The sequence below is a fragment of the Pelmatolapia mariae genome, linkage group LG14 (genome assembly GCF_036321145.2).
Source record: "Pelmatolapia mariae isolate MD_Pm_ZW linkage group LG14, Pm_UMD_F_2, whole genome shotgun sequence".
In the NCBI taxonomy this organism is placed as follows: Eukaryota; Metazoa; Chordata; class Actinopteri; order Cichliformes; family Cichlidae; genus Pelmatolapia; species Pelmatolapia mariae.
In genome coordinates this window covers 32,055,237-32,074,663 of record NC_086239.1, presented here as the reverse complement: position 1 = coordinate 32,074,663, position 19,427 = coordinate 32,055,237, and the positions used below count along the sequence as shown (strand labels likewise).

General features: G+C 39.1%; 1 protein-coding gene across 2 annotated transcripts in view; it reads right to left on the bottom strand.

Annotated features, from left to right (window-relative positions):
* The window catches only part of gbe1b (glucan (1,4-alpha-), branching enzyme 1b), a 91,722-nt gene that overhangs the window by 58,110 nt on the left and 14,185 nt on the right, over nucleotides 1–19,427 (bottom strand). Inside the window, exons 1-6 of one of the 2 annotated variants that reach the window (XM_063493673.1) lie at nucleotides 16,702–16,809; nucleotides 16,135–16,273; nucleotides 14,349–14,474; nucleotides 13,265–13,400; nucleotides 10,311–10,401; nucleotides 7,752–7,961 (exon numbers count right to left, since the gene is read on the bottom strand). In XM_063493673.1, coding sequence (XP_063349743.1) covers nucleotides 7,752–7,961; nucleotides 10,311–10,401; nucleotides 13,265–13,400; nucleotides 14,349–14,474; nucleotides 16,135–16,245 — 674 coding nt within the window. In that variant the 5' untranslated portion in view covers nucleotides 16,246–16,273; nucleotides 16,702–16,809. Of the gene's footprint in view, nucleotides 1–7,751; nucleotides 7,962–10,310; nucleotides 10,402–13,264; nucleotides 13,401–14,348; nucleotides 14,475–16,134; nucleotides 16,274–16,701; nucleotides 16,818–19,427 lie in introns of those variants that run through there. The other variant, XM_063493672.1, reaches the window with a different exon arrangement.

Genomic DNA, 19,427 nt, shown 5'->3' with positions numbered 1-19,427 from the left:
GGTAAGACAAAGTAATCTGTCATGGGTGTTTCTGTTTTACCTGCAAGTGCACACTGCCAGAATAAAATAAAATAACAAAACAAAAAACACCTTCATGTTTAGTTGCTCCTCATCAGAGCTTATTTGCCCCTCATGCTGGCCATAGCTGTGCCCGGTATTACGGTGTGTATTTACACTCAGTTTCCAGCCAAAGGAAGCCATAAGTTCCCGTGTTTCTAGAATTTTGCATTAGGTGACATGTCAACTTGTCACGATGGCATGGAGAGAGATTTAAGTCCCTGTTTTACCAACATCACAGGTAAGCTGCAGATAAGACCAAATAAATTTTAGAAGCTGACAGTTCATTCCACGAGAAGTGTGATGCCCAAACTATGTCACTAGACAACCCGATGGATGGGGTGCATTTGTTAGACCAAAAAGGACAAATGAGGTGGCTAGTTTAAAGCATTTCAAAACCTTCTATAGTCCAACAGGGGACAGAGACACTGACAGGAGTGTCAACATCAATGAAACCACATTCTGGGCTTAAACTTGATTTATTTATTAATCACATTTCTTCCAAATTCAGATTTGCATGCATTAACTAAAGGCAATTTTTGAAGACTATGACTTACTTGTGCACCTTTTTTTTTCCCTTTTGAGGCTACTACAGTGTGTGCTTGAAATGCTCTCTAACAGTTTTTTTTTATTTTCAGTTTAACCGCTCTCCAGTAAAACAGTGATTTCAGTAAGCCAAATCACACATGCCTTGATGCACACAGATGCTGTGTTGGACTTGTGCAGAAATTACATCTTTATACTGTGTAGCAGAACATTGTAAGCAGCCATTCCATGAGTCTGGTAGTACTGGCTGCCTTGCTGGGTAAATTCTCATCTAGAGGTCTGACAGACTGTCCCTGTATTGCTTTGCTTTGTGTTAGATATCTGCCATTTGTCTGGCATTTTTTATGCAGCCTGGCAGCTATCTGCTCTTGCTTGGCATCTTAGGAAGAATATTCTGCTGCCTGAGAGACTGTTTGTATGTTTAGCAACCTGTAATTAGTATCACTTTGTACTTGCCGTCTTTCAGGAATCAGTGGCTGTCTGTCAAGCCCGTTCTAATTCTTCAGAGTTTTCTCCAATGGACCATATTTTAGGAGTTGCAGGACATTTAGAAGTGATTTTCATAAGAAAGCCGTTAAAGTAATTTAAATAACCACAGTGGAAAAAAAAATAATAAAAAAAAATAAATAAATAAAGATAATTACTAGTCTTCAAACTTTGTTATCTAGTTAGCTAGATATCCTGCATTACAGTTGGTAACATAAGATAGTGCTCCTGCTAGTTTTTAATTACTCCCTGTTCTGGCCATGTTGACCTCAATTTGTACAGCAAACATCAGTTTCTATGACAAAACTGCCCATCCTTCATGTGTATTGTCATCATTGGTAAAATAAGAGCTTTGAATCTTTGAATCTTGAATCTTTCAGAGTTAGGTCTCGGGCTTCGACCCAGAAATCATACAGCAGTTTTCAGTGGAATAGTACGTACTGTTCAAGCATAAAGGTGGTACATCACTTTAGGAGCATGACCAAAAGCAATCAGTGCCTTTCTGGAGATCCAGTTTTTAAAGTCACAAAGTACACAAACTCCTTCCTCCGTTCCATCCATCCATTGTATAACCTGGACACACTTCCAGTCCACAGGCTAAGGGCTCCAACATGTTTACATGCTCAACATTGTAGAGGTTTACTGTCACCAAGGGGAAGAGTCACAAAAACCGGTCTGTGGGCTACTCTTGCTTGTGCTGTTGTTGGTCCTTGCCAGCTAGGAGAAGACTAAAGTTATAACATGCAAAGAGCTGAAGTGACACCAAGAATTAAAAACAATGAAAAAGGGCCACTGCGGCCCACCATCAGGGCTTCTCATGCTGTATTTTTCTACAAACCAATTAGGATCTGACCCATACATAGTGTCATCCATAACAAGCTTTGGGATTTTTTGAAGAACTGCACATTAGTGTAAGATAAGAGACAGAAATACTATATCATAAATTAAGCACAACAGGAAGAAACATTTTCACATTCACACCTATGGTCAGTTTACTTAACAATCGTGTATTTGGACCGCGGGAGGAAGCTGGGGTACAAACAGTGAACTCACATAAGTACAGGGAGACCATGAAAACACATCAAAACCAGGACCCTCTCACTGTGAGGCACCAGTACAAACCACTGCACTACTGTGCTACCCCAGGTACAACACTCAATTTAAAAACTCACAAACTATAGATATTTTCTTCCTATTTATCTAGTTTTCAAGGGTTAAGGGGCATGAAGGTAAAGTGTTTGTATCTTATCCTATCCAGTGACTCCATCAAGCACCTACTGGTAGCAATACAGGGAGCTCCAAGAAGCCAACTTGCACACCTACTGCTAAGCTGAGCTCATTAGCCGAAGCTCACTAGAGAGGAAAAACTACTTTTCCCATTGCTGTGTGACCTGATGGGATAGGGGAAATAACTCATGGGTGTTAAATACTGAAATGAATGCATTTGGATTGAGTGACTGAGTTTTCAAGTGTGGGTTTATTGATTGATCAGACAGTACCAAAACCCCAGCTACAGCACAAAGTTGGTCCAAGTATGTAAAAACACAAGTGCTCCTAAGGGAAATAGATTTTTTGTTGTTGTTTCTTCTGTGATGGTTTCTGCTCCATTTCTTTAAAATAAAAGCATGCCAGTTACCAGCAGGGTGATTCCTTGCTCCCCTGGAGGTCTTTCCTTGGGTGTAGTTTTCTTATTCTAGAACTTCAAAATTTAAAGGACATTTAGCTGGTAACAGCTGGAAACAGATTTTGTAGTGTCATCTCATGCTTGAGAGAAAATTGCATCAATTGTTGTGTATCTAGTTTTATTGGGCACACAGTGGAGGGTTACAAGGATTCAGGTCTAATTATATAACTTGATCAGTGTCTTAGCATTATATTATACATCAAACAAACAAAAAAATGATATATGCATACATACACACACATGCACGCGTAGAATAATACTGTCAAAGTGAAAATAGTTAGTCCTCCCTTTCAACATGAACATCAACAGAGAGAAAAGCTATAAAGCATTTTCAAAAGCCTAGCCCCGAGCCCATTTTTCATATCTTAAGAATTCACACAAAAATTGATGAAAAATTGATGCAAATGATCCTGAGAGAGGTTGGGGGATTATAGAATGGACCCACAGCAAGCTCTTCAGAACTCTCACTACTGATCTGCAAAAAGGCTTGGCTTCTTTGGCTGCCAACCCCCCTACAAGCGCTCCATTTACCCGGTCACTGTGTCAAGGTGACTTTGACGTATTTAAAAAGGTTCATGAAGGAAACAGACACCGATGAATGATGTAGATGTCCCCAAATTAGTTTCTGTTCGACACATACCCATGCGTTTGGTGCAACACACTTAGTACATTTACATACACCACATCTTGACAACTTATTGACCTATTATGCTACATTCCAGCTCCAAATTTGAATTCTATTAGAGCCGCTAATATAAAAACCCATATTTATCTTATTCTCTTTAAATCGGGGAGCCTCTTATTTTGTTAACTGAAACAAACCATTTTAGCTCTTGTCACGTTCAGGCCACCTTCTTACCTTCTTTAACCTCCTAATACCCGAACTCTTTCATAGCAGGCTTGAACTCTTTGCTATTTGGGCTGATTGGGACCTGATGAATGTAAAAGCAAAGAATTACCTGATTTTTTATTTATTTATTTTTTTCCCTTTACTGATTTTTGTTTCGGAGAAAAATGAGATCCACATACAAGGACATTCATTTTAAATTTAGATAGAACAGTGGCAGTATAATGTCCTCGTAAGTGGATATCAGGCCCTTGTAGAGCAAAATTTTGTATTTTGGCCTAGACAACCCAAAATGTGATGTCCATATATGTGGATGCTAGATCCTAGGAGGTTAAGCTAACTGGCTTCTGATTGGCTAGCCCCCCCAAACAGCTAATGTGGGAAGCCAGTGGATGAGACCGCTGTGCTCTCAGGCATGGCTGCGCATGTTTAATATGAGTGTCCACCAAGTAATTACATGAAAGAAAAGCCATAAAAAACTTTATTATGGGGCCATGAAGTGTAAGCATTCCCTGTAGGTTTTAAGAAAATCTAAGACATCAAAGGAAATTTTCAAGCAAAAGTTGGCTGTTTTTGCCTAAAGTCGAAATAAAATGAAAGAAAATTCTGTTTTCCTTTAAAACAAATTAATAAACACATCCAATATCAGAATGCTGATTATACAGCATAGACCTGAAAATATGGCAGGTGGATGGATGACATTACAGCACGAATGCTTAAATATTTTTTGTACATTTATTATTTACTTGGTTCAATTTAGCAATGTGCATTATTTAAAAATGCTAAGAATGGCTTAACAACCACCAGCATATGCATGTGTCCTTATAGTTTCAATGCAGCTTGCTTCTTGCTGCATTGAAACTCTTCCAAGTTTGTATTCAGCAACAGCAAACCCACTTCTAGCATTCCTGGAGCCTGGAACCAATGTTTGCAAAACCAGACATTCTTAATACTGAATGCAGACACATTTGACTCAGAGGCAACTCAAGTTAACAAATTGGATAGCAGGCATCTATCTAAACAGCATTCTCTCTGGACTGTGTTGAATGTTTTATGAGGAAAAGCTGAAGTGGAACACATACAACAAAAAAAGGTGTTCTTTGATAAAGATGCACAAGTGGAAGCAAAGCAAAAAAGGCAGCAACAAGGAAAATGTGCGTTTGCTTCGATAGCTTGTATCAGTCAGCTTCTGTCAACCTAATAAGAACATCATGGTCAGAATGTGATGGCTGATAGCAAGGCTGCTTGATTAAAAACAGACTGTGTATCCCACAAGGTTCACGGGTAGCCTCTGAGGTTCATTTCCTTCCAAAGAAAGTAACAGAAAGCTTGACACAAACGACGTGTCCAAACATCCTGCGAGAGGCAAAGAAGACAAATGAACTGGCTATGACATTGTAGAGCTCCTTTGGGCTTTTACAAATGACTCCTCATATGCCTCCCAGTTGTGGCATATGTCTGCACCATGTCTAATGAGTGCTTCTGATACGAGGAGGGTTCAATAACTAATGAAAGAAGAACCTTGTTCTCTTATTATAGCCCCCCTGCCTGACACTAAGCATTGTATAATGTATTGGAAAGCGCTGCACACTGACACACACTTATTAAAAGCGAGTTCAAAAAGGCATTTGATAGACTCAACAGTGCCTGTTCCTCTTTAATGTGTGCTGGGATCATTTTCAGGGTACAGAGGCAAGAGAGACACCCAATTAACAGGGCGAACAACAACACCAGTCGATAGTTTTGGTGTACATTGAGCACCAGCAGAGACAGAAAAAATAACCTGCCTATTTATGGCCTTTCATCTGTTTTCTAACACTTTTGCAATTAGTTAAAACTACGAACATCACCAAATCTCTGCAACACTGTGACGATCCTAGCTGAACAAATATACAAAAAGGTAAAAAAAAAAAAAAATCAAGGCAATAGGAGGAAACTTGAATTTTCAGTTAACCACTCATTCACTACACTTCACCTATATATCAGTGCCTTACTTCACGGCCGTTTGGTTGAGCGATGTAATCTGCCATTTTTGAGAGCATGTCTTGGTTTTGACCTTCAACAAATCTTTCTGTACAAGACAGTCTGAGAAACTGTAACAAGTGATATGGCAGGTTCCCATTTATCCTCATTCATCAATCTTTACACGTGTTTACATTTATATGTAGCTGATGCAGACAAAGTGCCTTTTCATCATAAGTTCAATGTCTTACAGTATGTAACATTCAAATCTCCTCGGCAGGTACAGTATAATGGAGGAGTAGAAATAGCAGGGATGTGTTTGCTTTCAAATCACGCTAAAAGATCTTAAAAAATATATAATGTCTAATCAGGACGATGTTAATCACAGTAAATTTAAACGGTATAAAGAACAAAAGTAAATTGGTTCTGTGGTTTTGGTTTATGGTTTTTAATATTACACAGCATGTCCATTTTTACTACTACTTTATATGAGTAAGTAATCACATTGTCATTTAGTTATATCACGTAACTTTCTTACTTTAAATGAAAAGAAGACAGAAATTATCGTTTTTGATAGAAATATGCCTCTGGGACAACTGACTGGCACACTCGGGCCTGTTGCTAATCACCTCACTGAAGCTGCTAGGAATCTTGGAGTTTTCATGGATAGTTCCTTCAAACTAGATAAACAGGTGTCTACTGTGGTAAAAACCAGCTTTCACCAACTGCGCCTAATTTCTAAGGCTAAACCGTATATACCACGCAAAGATTTGGAGAAACTCATTCATGCTTTCATCACTTCAAGACTGGATTATTGTAATTCCCTTTACTTGGGCCTACAATCTTCTCTTCTTCAGCGATTGCAGCTGGTCCAAAATGCCGCAGCACGTCTCTTGACCGGCACTAGAAAGTATGATTCTATCACCCCTGTTCTGGCCAACTTACATTGGCTTCCTATTAAATATCGAATTGATTTTAAAATTTTATTGTTTACTTATAAAATCCTAAACAATATGGCACCTGACTACCTAGCTGATTTCCTCTGTCTGTATAGCCCTAAGAGAGCACTAAGATCATCGGGCCAACTGCTCTTAGTGCAACCTAGGTCTCAGCTGAAGACCAGAGGAGACCGTGCCTTTGCCGTTGCCGCACCCAGGTTATGGAATACTCTTCCTCTTCATATTCGCGCATCAGATTCCATTCAGTCTTTTAAATCACGTCTAAAAACGTATTTGTTTAACCTGGCATTCAAGGCTAATTAGGGTAATTTACATCTGGCTTTGCATTTAGATTACGTAATTATTTTATATTCTATTTATTATTTATATCTGTAATTTATATTTTATATTGTGATTTTTATCTGTATCATGATTTTACTGGAAAGCACTTTGGTGTACTTTGGTCTTTAAAATGTGCTATATAAATAAATTTGATTGATTTGATTGATTATATTGTGGAAACTCTTCAAGAATTTTTTTCCCCCACCAATTGAAAATGATACTGTATCAAAGTGACTGAATAAACGTGACTTAACTATTACCCCTCAGTTTCAGACATTCACCAGCAAGTCTGTTAGGTACGCTTATTCAACTGTGTTTTAACACAAATGTCTAATTAGCCAATCACATGGAAGCAAGTCAGTGCATTTAGGGATGGTCAGACAACCTGCTGAAGTTCAAACTGAGTATCAGGGGAGATTTGAGGGACTTTGACTGCAGCATGGCTGTTTGTGCCAGACAGCTTAGTATTTCAGAAACTGCTGATCTGCTGGGATTTTCCCACATAACCATTACTAGGGTTTACAGATAGTAATCTGAAATGATAAAAATTTTCCAGTGAGTTGTGGTGTTAATGCAATAGGTTAGAGGATAAGGGCTAGGAGAAAAGTCTGCAGGAGAACATTTCTGAATGCACAACACATCAAACGTTGGAGCAAATGCATTACAGCAGCAGACGAGAACACCGGATACTACTTCTATCAGCTAAGAACAGTAAACTGAGGCTACAATTCACATTGGCTCAACCAAGACTGGTCAATAGAAGACCAGAAAAAAGTTGTCTAATGAAACTTTATTTAATTGCTGAAGCATTCAGATGACATGGTCAGAATTTGTCAAAAACCTGGATACTTATTAAAAAGTTATAAAAACTATACAACTATACAAGTACCTGGAGTAGTTAAAGAGACGGCTGTCCCACAAGCTGTGCACCCCTCTGGGTGGAGAATGGAAGAAACATGAGTCGGATCCATCAAACCGATTTAAGCCATCTTCCGTGTTCTTGGACGCGTGGCTGTGAACGACATCCAGGAGCACCAAAATCCCCATTGAATGAGCCACATCAATCAGCTGCTTCAGCTCATCTGGGGTCCCATAGCGGCTACAAATGAACACACACATTCAGATTCACATTAGGTTACTACACAAGCTTAACCCTGAAGTTTAGGTTTATTCAAAATTGCCACTCAAAAAAAATCATCCAAGTTACAACTGGAATATTTCAGACTAACCTTTTTTCCCCCCTATAATTGGACCATTTTGAGCACATAACTAACAGCATGCACATATGTAAACACAAGCTTAAAAAAACATTCAAGGACCTAAATTGCATATATTTTCTGAGTTGTTTCAATTTCCCTAACAATAAACCTGTCAAGCAGATCTTAACTCCTACTCATTGGTTTTATTCTTTCTAAAATTGCTGTCACATTGACAAAAGGCCCATTTAAGACTAAGTGCAAACCAACACTGAATTTATATTTTCATTAAAATGTTTGCAATTCAAATAATCACAACAGCATTGAGCTGTATATTATTGTACAAGCACAGTGAGCTTTTGCCATCTGATAGATGTTTTTATATTAACCTTTTCTACAGGACATCTACTGTAAAGTCTGTGGAATTCTCAGGACACTGAAAAACACAACTGTATGTGTACACATCCATATCCCACACCTTATATTATCCAATCTCTAACATCCCATCCTCCCAGCAATCATCATATCAGCTTCCTTTAAAAAATAAATAAAAATAGGACACATAGTGACAGGATTATCCTGCTTTCCGGTATTCAACCACTGAGGTTTTAAATGACACTAAGCGATCAATCAAGGGTGAAATTACAATATATATAACTATGCCCTACTCTGAGCAAGGAAGGAGGATCTCTGAAAGAAGATAAAGACTCAGACTAGTCCACCTTTATCTACGACTCTCCCCACTCTGTGGATTAACAGAAAATGTATTTACAGAGAGATTATTGCTGGTGTCAGACTTCCTAACCTTGATTTGAGGTGACTGAGTTGAGGAGAAAGTTGCTCACTCAGTTTGTTTTTGTGACACTCATTCAACCCTCAAAATAAAACATCAACAACTTTAAAACATTTTGCAGCCGCTTTAAAGATCAACATTCAGGTGGTAAAGTGTGATACTGGATACCTTAATGTTGAAATCTTTTAGAGTCTGTCTTTCAGATATTTTACTGGTCCTCCCAGTATGATTACACTTCCTCTTTCTTTTCAATAGACAAATATATTAAAAGACACTTCTTATATATATTTGTCTATTCTTTTAATGCAGTAGTATTGCATTTTATATATACTCATTTTGGTTGTTTTTCTCCTTAAATCTGCTTTATGAAGTTTGTAGGTTAGGGTAGCATGACAGAGATTTACTTTGATTACACAAACATTATGTAGGAGAAGGTAATGGAACATGGGTATTGATTTGTAAATAACTGGACATGATAATATTATACTACACTGTATTTCTAACCAACTAGGCAGCGCATTCTATTTTTCTTGGCAATACTTTCTTTGAAGATATAATTAATTTTGGGGTCAACTCGAAAGAAAGACAGTGTAATGTAAAATGTGAAAAATTAGACCAGATTTTAAATAATATTTGGATGCAGACTACTGTATGATGTGATGTTTAGAATCCCCAAGACATTTTGTGAAAGTTTGACTCTATTTGACCCTGAAGAAGTCCAGAGGTCCAAAGTATTGTGAAATTTCAAACCCCAACATATCATTCCCTATAACATGACACTGCATCTACAGCTTTTATCAGAATTCCAGGCCAGCCGAGAGATATAATCTCTCCAGCGTGTCCTGGGTCTGCCCCAGGCTTCCTCCCGTTGGGACATCCCCGGAACACCTCAACCAGGAGGCACCAAGGAACATCCTTGTCAGATTCCAGAACAAACTCAACTGGCTCCTTTCGATGTGGAGGAGCAGCGGCTCTACTCGGAGCCCCTCCTGGATGTCCGAACCCCTTCCCCCATCTCTAAGGGAGAGGCCAGCCACCCTTCGGAGGAAACGCATTTCCGCCGCTTGTATCTGCGATCTCGTTCTTTTGGTCACTACCCAAAGCCCGTGAGCCGAGGGTAGGGATGTAGATCGACCGGTAAATTGAGAGCTTCGCTTTTACACTCAGCTCCCTCTTCACAACGACCGACTGGTACAGCGTCCGCATCCCTGCAGCCGCAGCAGCAGTCCAACTGTCGATCTCCCGCTCCCTTCTCTATTAGAATTCCTTCAAACCTCAAGCTATCGTGTTTATAGACAGAATGATGACACGCAAGCACACGCTACCAAAAACATAACCTCCTTGGCAGAGATAAGTACCTTGTACTAATATATATATATATATATATATATATATATATATATATATATATATATATATATAAATAAAAATATAAAACTAGTGAAATGATGGCATTTACCTGGAAACAGCAAAGAAACTTGTAATCTGATATCCAAAGCTTGCATAGTAGGCATGCTCCATGATGGCCATCAGTTGAATACAGTTGTAACCTGGACCAAGAGAGGAGACACTACAATTATCATATTACAAATTTCATCCCCATTTCATGCCTTAAATGCATATTTTACCAGATTAAATAGCTAACCTTGTCTAGCTGTTGTGAAACTATTAAAATATTCATCAAAAAACATGTGTTTGGTGTGTATGGCAGTGGGATACACTGTGCTTATTTGTTCCTAAGTGTATTTGGATAGCTTAATTTCCCTGCAGTAACTAGAGGGGTTATTAATCTTGCAAATCTTCATCTTCTTTTCTAATAATTTTAATAAACCCCTGCTGTTCAGCTTGTATTTCAAACATCATTTAAAAATGCAAATAATTCTTATGATGTGCGGGTTGGTTGGCCACACAGAATAAGACACGCTTAGAAAAATTCTCTGAAAAGCCTCTCTTTTTGTGTTTTGGCCACTATTTGGTACAGAAACAATCTGGAAATCTTTAAGAGTTGATACTATTTGACCTGTGTCAGTCACACTGTATGTATGAGCTCCAGGCATTTCCTTTTTGACACAAGCTCCAGTATCCTAAAGACAAGCTGTGGCAACAGGGAAACACTAGCTATCAGAGTCAGGAGGTCATATACCACATTTCAAAACGACCTACAAAAACTGCCTCTATGAATAAGAGAACAACAGGCTTTTAAACTGCCACTGAGGACTCTAGAGGGAGGCCCTGCGGTTTTCACTGTTGTATTGAACAGATTTATTTATATATATCTCTTTTCAGGCTAGAGAGAAAGAAAAAAAAACTTTGCCTTCTGAAGGATTGTGACAAAGCGCTGGGGTGAGAGGAAGTTTCTTTTTTTTTTTTTTTATATTTATATATACTCTCTTTCAGTCAAGAAAATGAAATGGCAGGTAAAGTCAACCGTCACTAGAGACGGTGGAGTTTAGCCTCCTGGAGAATCCTTATTGTATAGAATCCCTCAGTTGCTGCAGCAGTTACTCTGCCAGTTTCCTTATCCGCCAAACAATATGACACAACCAAGAAAACGGACTGATCACATTTCTCTTGGTCTGCTGTGTCAGTTGTGTCTGTACTTTTAATGATGTCAGTGCAGCGTGGCGTTCCTGAATGCAAAATAACACCAACGCTCATAGGGGTAGAGAAGTAAAATGGGTACTTCTTCCATAAGGTTGAAGCAACGTTTGAACGCTACTCTTTATTTTCAAGTTGAGATAACTTGAAAATTAACTACTTAAAGATGAGTGAAAAATATACATTTGCATGATGTTTTAGGTCACATACATAAGATCATAAGCAAAATATAGGGTTGCTCGGTGACTGCGTTGAATTTTTTCTTTGTTGTCTTAGACTGAGTTCAGGTAGTTGCAGTGACCAACTTTCAATTGTAAGGCAACAGCACAAGTCAATTGGTGAAAGGCAACCTGCCTCCAAACACTTGTGGTCTGACTGCAATCACTCTCAGACAGACCGCCAACAGTTTGTAAATAATTGTTGTTTAATTTATAAAAGCAGAAATTGCCAGCACGTTGCAATTAATCTGAGTCAGTCTGCACCAGTGAGTGCAGATGCATATCATTGCAATAACGACATGACAGGTTGTCAACAGAAATCAATTTTCTGGTTATATTTCTTTGTAAAATCAAGGTTGCCAAGTGCCTGTGTCATTTTGCAGTTACATCCCCGTCCTGCAAAAACCACGTTACCATCTGAAGAGAAATTTTACAATTTTGGGCTCAAATCTGTGAGATTCTAGATGGACTAACTATGAGTAGCTAATATAAAATTCTTTTCCATATAAATTTTTGTATATGTAGACAGAAACCAATTTATAACAGACCACAGAAGATCAATTTTTGCTGATTTATCACAGTTAATCACAGTATTTTCACAGATAGGTGGCACCACTGACAGAGACTGACTCAGTCTTATTGCCGTTTTACTCCCATCTCGATGCACCAAAGTTGCTTTGCAGACAGTGACTGACTGAATGGTTAAATATCTGGTCCCTGACTTCGAAGAAACCATCTCAAAGGCAATGAAAATGCAAGTTAATTATACACGGTCGGAATAATTTTGGACATACTGTGGTCTCCAACCACTATAGTCTCACGTGTGAATGTACCCCATTGGAATTATTTTTCCAGTTCAAGTAAATGCATAATTACTTATTAGGTAAACCTGTGAGTTTTACATTGAATTAATCAGAAGCCCGAGGAATGAAACACACACACTTACACATACACTGTTAAAGAAAATCTGTGACAAGTCAGGAAAAAAATGCTTAGGGGCAGAGGCAGGCAGATAGCGTTTCTCTAGTATTGACTGTGTGAGTCATGAGTATGAAAAAGAAAAAAAAACAAGTTGACATATTCAGAGCCACAACTGCTGTGCAGTTTGGCTTGTGCTGTGGAGCCCCTTTTACAGAACACGATCCACTGGTCAGTGATCCCTTTAGGTCATACCAGTAAACAGGATGTTGACTTGCTGATGTGGTATTATCTAGACAGAGTGTGACAGGTCTGCCACAGAAAATACTGTTTCTGGTGGAACGGTGGTACTCATAGTTGTACGACATGTCTGCTATGTTATGGACTAGTGGTGACAGTTACTAAAAAATAGATATTAAAAACCCCTCAAATGTTTTGTTTCAACCACACTGTCGGCTCAGAATTGACATGTATGCAGGTATGTGACCTCTATACATTACTTTCTGTTCTTGGCTGGAGAACATACAAAATATTTTCAAGTTGAAAAGCTCTTATTGACTGTTAGAAGAATGGGATCACAGCATGATGGTTGATGTGGACTTCTTACAGACTTAAACAGCTGAAGGATCCGGCAAAGAATAATCTTGCAGAGCTAGGGTTTTTCCATCTCATATCTTACCCAAGTCTTTTATGCGAGGCAGCACATTGGTTGTGAAGTTGTTGTATGACGCGATCTTCCCCTCTGGAGAGCCAATGCCCACATGAGCCTCGTATATTCTCAGGCTCGTGGGCTTCCTGGGTCGAGGGTGGATATGCTGAAGAGGTAACCAAAACGTCATGCACAAAATCATAACAGAGTCTGGGGCTTTTTTACCCCCTTCTAGAAACTACATCTGTTGAGCGCTTATGATCCATAAAGACAAAGTGTGGGTTTTTTGCACAAATATCTCATCGCCGAGATGGATAGCTGCACACACATAAAACAATACAAATATTTATGATTCATGCTATCAGTGTTACACAACAGGAGAAGGATTTCTTTTATACATAGTGCCCATTTCCTGATGGCTACCCACCAAGCCTTGTGAACACAGCATTTCAAGTACATGATTGAACTACTTGTAAATAAAACAAATATACTGCCAGTAAGAGGGTCCCTCTAATTAAAATGGTGCCAAATAACAAGTGATAAAGAAGGCAAGGTGGCCTTTAATAGCCTCTTAGTGTTTTGCTTGTTCACTCTTGGGCTAAGGACATCAAGTAGCATTGAGACACATTCAGCCTCACTCAAATCAGCAGCATCGAGCACCCACATTAAGAATGGCCACAACAGCTTTGCATATGAGAGGCAAAGCTGATTTACAATGACTGTTCCTCATTTCAAGAAGGAATGGTGAACGTAGAGGGTAGCACCACATAAACTGTGGTTTTAGTAACACAATATTCAATGATTAACATCGTCTCAAAGCTTTTTTATAAAATAATCATAATAATTAAGGGGATGAGCTGTTTTAAAAAATGATAGACATTTAATTTTCATTTCCTGGCACTCACTATTTGTTACACTTAGTACTGCAACAAGACACTGATCATCTCTGTACATGAAAAAAAAAAAAAAGCAGCTCCAGCTCCAAAGCTGGTAGTAACTAATACAACATAGAAATGAAAAACACTGAATGAACGTGCAGGTGGTTTTCATGCATCTATTTTTTTTTTTTTTTTTTTAGGCAAAAGTCATTTTTAAAGGACATTTTGTAACTTACAATGTAAGGGTGAGGGGGATCCCAGTGAACCCAGTCGTAGATGACGGCTTTCTCCTCCCTGGTCACATATTTTGCCCAAGGCGAGATCCGGTAAAGACGCTGTCCCTCCTTTGTGTGAACCACCACCTGGGAAAATAAGACAAATGAGTGTTACGTTACAGCAAGGGCACCTAAACAATGACAGGGCATTGAAGAAAAGAAAAAAACTGGGTGGGCATGACAGTCACTTTGCATAAGCGACATGGACATCTAATAAGCAGACAGATAACAGACACCACGATGCATGCTGAGGTGTCTACATTCTGGATTAAAAACCTACAGAAGAAGGGGATGAAGGATATCTGTATGTAATCTAAAGTGAAATGGAAAAGACAAAGCTACAGAAGACGGGGAAAAAAAATTAGAAAAGATCAGCAGAGCACAGTCAGAGGCCTCAAAAGGTCTTCTTTGCTTGCTGCATGATGCGGCCCCTGGATGTATTTGATATTAAAGTCAGTATTTATTTACATCTGTTAGCCATGAAATGCTTACATCATAAAACTGTGCTGTTGCTCCCTATCCATTATAAAGAAAGATGGTGCAAACTGTTGATGAAAACCGCCCCTTTTCCAGAAAGCCAGTTCCTACTCTCCAATGCCAAATTCACAGCTTTAAAAGTGTTATGCATGGCTCTCTGGGAGCACTGCAGACATGGCACGATGTAGGGGACAGAAAGCCACAGTACAGTATTGACTAGAAAACTTGTTGCAGTAAATTTGGATTCAGTGGTGATTTATGCTGTTGTATTTTGAGGGGTGCAGCTCTTTAATTGGTTTTAACAAAGCCACAGACCCATGTTGAGAGGGGATTTGAGCCAGGGAGCAATTTAGAAAAATAGGAAATCTAAATCATTATCCTTTGCCTCTCATCTATTATGTCTGCAATTCAGGATTGGAAGGGGGTAAAATAAATATAGTTTGGAAATCTGACAAGTTACTTTGCCTCCATCAGTCAAATAAGAAAGGAGAGAGCCAGCGTGAGAGTTGGAAAAACCCACCAAGAAATCGATCCTGTAGTGTTTCCCACAGTATGTGTTCACCCTGTTTTGTCCCCTGCAGAAACAGGCATTATAACCCAACTAATTCTGGCTACTGTTGTGAAGTAATGACTGTTCCAATGCCACCTGCCTGTGAGCTGCTGGCCAGACTCCCCTCTGGGGTTTTTTCATTATGGCCAGGCCACCTGGGGTTAGCTGCCTGGCTCCCCTTATGACATGCTTCACAGTTTATAGGATTAGGAAAAGATAGTTGGATAAATGGACTGGCATAAAGCCTGACAGAGCAGTGGTCCTTCACACAAATTGGCCAGAATTAGGCACATTAAAGAAAAATCAGATGGCTGGTAAGGCTGAGGGGGTGCATAAACAGGAAAAACAACTAAGAACTGGGCAATATACAAGAAGTTAGGTGTGGACAGAAAAGCATTTTTGATCGGTTAGATAACGCTTCTGTTCATTCTCTATGGTCTTGCATAGTTGCATCATGAACGGCCCATCGTAAATACTGTACCCACATAAGGACACTGCTTGTTTATGGAGACAAATTGGGCACTGAACAAAGGGGATGGAAGGGCAAGCTGCTCTACATGAGAGTGATTGGAGCTAGGCTTGTGCTTCCACGAGGGAGTGCTGTGGAACTAATTCTAAAGTGGGGCTCACAGCAAGACAGCCATTCATAGGCAGCGGGGGTGCACAACGAAAGGCCAGGTGCCAGCGTTTCCATCTGCTTCTTATCGTCCTTAGACTGACCTCCGCTGACAATGGGAGCCGGGCAGCCTGTCCAGGGCGCAGGAGTTTGCCAACGATGACCCGGTCCCAAGGAGAGTGCCGCGGCGATGCCATCCACTCCATGCCTGGCATCTCATTTCTGGGTTATTTCTCATCCACGCTGTTTGTTTGGGAGACAATGCATAATGGGAGGGTGCATTTTTGCATTTAACCCTGATGAATTATTTACTAGAGCTTAAAACCAATCATGTACACCCACTGTGGACTGTGTTTTGCGCCGAACAAACGGGGCACAATGTCCTGAGGGATACCCGCAACAGATGGGAGCGAAATAAAAGCCATCAGTTGGGCTCCTCAGGTGTGTCTACTCTCCACTGTGCAGATGTGTACATACAGTAATCTCCCTTCTGCACTGTGAGTATGACATGTTGTTGATGGCGACACGCCAGGTTTTCACTTGGTTCATAAGACACCACACATGACAGGGAATCTCCCACGAACATTATAGTGACAAGTCCCTGTGCCACTGAGGCAAGATGACACCTACTGAGGGTGTGAAAATAAGCATGAAGATGTTTTGTTCTCTACCTTGAGTTTAGAGTTATGATCCACAGCTGGAGAGTTGTCATGCTTGGGTGGAAGAATCAGTTCCCACTTGCCAAATTCTTTCTTCGTGTAGCGGTGGGAGAATTTGTCCCAGCCATCTATAGGAGAAACAGACAGCATTTACACACATCACTCTAATTGGTTTGCAATGTGGACCCAAACATGAATTCTAATAAGCTGCAGCTGGATTAAAGAAAGTTGCATGCAGTGGAAAGAAAATGTATATCTGTCTTTTTTTTGTATGTCACAGACCTGTAGGAGTAGCTAGATTTTCTTCACATTAAATTATCTGATTCCTGGATTTTTAAATGAACAAGTTTGAAAAGCATGTCACAATTTTGTATGTGTCATTTGTTCCAGAGTGAAGAATTAGTTTTCAGTCTCAAATTGTTTATTTGTATAACATTAGAAGTAAAAATGCATCATATTAGACGTTAACCTTTTTTTGGGAAAAAGACATTTTTTTAAATGATTGGGGAAAAGTAAAAACAAGGCAAAAAGACAGTACTGTGCAAAAGTCTTGACCAACCTTTCATTTTTTTTAAATATTTTTCCTCCAGTGAGCCAGGCTTTCTTGGAATCTTTTTCTTGTAATTTTTATTCTTCAGTCCTAAAACGCTGATGGGTATTTTGTTTTTTTGGTTATTTTTTTAAAGCACCCAACTCAACTGAAGGGATGAACAAGCATTGTGTCTGCACAGACAACTTAGCAAAGAGCCAAATTTAAATATATCTTTAGACACTTTGATACTAGCTGCCTGTCCTGAAAAGACATCAGTTGTTGTGATTTCTTTAGGTGAATCTATGAAAAACTCCAAAGATACCACAGTTTGACGTGCATAAAACAGAATTTTTGCACCAACATGGTGATTTCCAAAGAGCTGTTAGCCGTAAACTTGGCATCTCTCTGGGTGTTTGCCGTGTGTCACGTTAAAAAATATGAGCAAACAAGATGCACTCCATTTCTTGCACTCCATTTGTCTTGACAATACTTTTTAAAGATATAAAGCATTTCAGGGTTAACTTGAAAGAAAGGCAGACGTGAAATATAAAAGGAGATCAGAGGTTAAATGTAACATGTTTGGATGCAAACTATAATGCGAATCCCCATACAACAGTATAATTTCCTAAGTGTTACCAATACCAACAAAGGCAGCAGAATGTGGAGCATAGTTTTAAAGATAAAAGGCATTTTATGAAAGTTTGACCTTATTTGAGCCTGAAGAAGAGGTTAGAGGTCCAAAGTAATGTGACATTAAGAATTCCAACATGTCATAGTTTCACATAGCTCTATATAGCATTATTATCACTTTTAACTCAAGATCATTCTATTGACCTTGGGGACAGGTCAAACGTCGAATGTGACACATTTTTAATCTGTATACGGTACTTTGTATAGGTTGATAACGCATACCATTATTTGTAAGATTCATAGTTTCTAATTATAAGGTTATAAGCTTTATTTGACCAATAAATCATTCAAAATTTTTCAGGCTCTCCTGTTTACAGACAGAAAAAAATGACACCCACACATGCATATACTACCAAAAACAAGAAAAGCAGAGGGCAACACAAGAAGTGGCAGGCCTAAAATCCTATCTATGACTGGTGAGCAATATCTGAAAGTCATGTCCTTACAAAATAGGATAAAACACAGCAGAGACCTGACACAAAAGACCGGAGAGATGCAAGTGGCCTTTCAACTGATCCATCATCACAAATAGTCTCAGTGGAAGAGTGGCTATCAAGAAGCCATTCTTAAGGAAACCCAGAGAAGAGGCTAAAGTGGGACAAATTACACAAGAACTGGACTTGGCTGGAAATTTGAAATGTTTGGTTCAAATTGTGGTCAATGAACAATGACACCACAACACACAGTCAACACGAAAGTGGAGCCGAACAGAGACTCCAACAGACATGAGTTGGCCTCAACTACTGAAGCAGTGTGGGATCATCTTGATAGAGAACAGAACAAAAGGCAGCCAACATCCAAAGAAGGAGCTGGTGTAGTGAGTTCCTGAAGACTCCTTAAAGAAATGACAAGAAAGCTTGCCTAAGAAAGCTCAGCCTGTGCTGAAGAATAAAAGTGGTCAAACCAAATATTGATTTTCATGCTTGTTAGAATTGTACGACCTCTGGTTTTGCCTTACATACTAAATTTCCATGTATATTTGCATATGTTTCAATAAACTGCTGTACCCATTTCCCCTCAGAAATGAGGGGTGGCTCTCTTTGGCATGGTATTGCAATTTGAGTACTGGACACTTCAGTAGTCAAATAGTTAACATACTGTACATACATATCAAATTATTTTCGCTGCATGTTATACCGCTATCTCAATTCCATCTTGCTTGTGGTCTTTTAAAAATTATTATAATTATTATTATCGCTTTTGTAAAAACAGCATCTTATAGCAGACTTTTTAATTTACAGAAGAAAAAGAGACTGAAAATACATGTGTCTGTGCTTTATTTAACCACTAGGAGGTGGCACAATGAGAAATTTTAGAGTCAGACCACAGGGTGTTTCATTAATTTTAATAGTAAATATAACAATTAGCAGTTTCAGTCTTCCTTATTACTGCAGTGTTGCCACTTTGCCTTGTGCTAACAACAGCTTGTAGTTGTAGTCATCACTGTGGCTTTTGTTCCATTTCAATATCCCCCCTGTGGTCCAAACACCACTTTATTTCTCTGACTTGTACAATC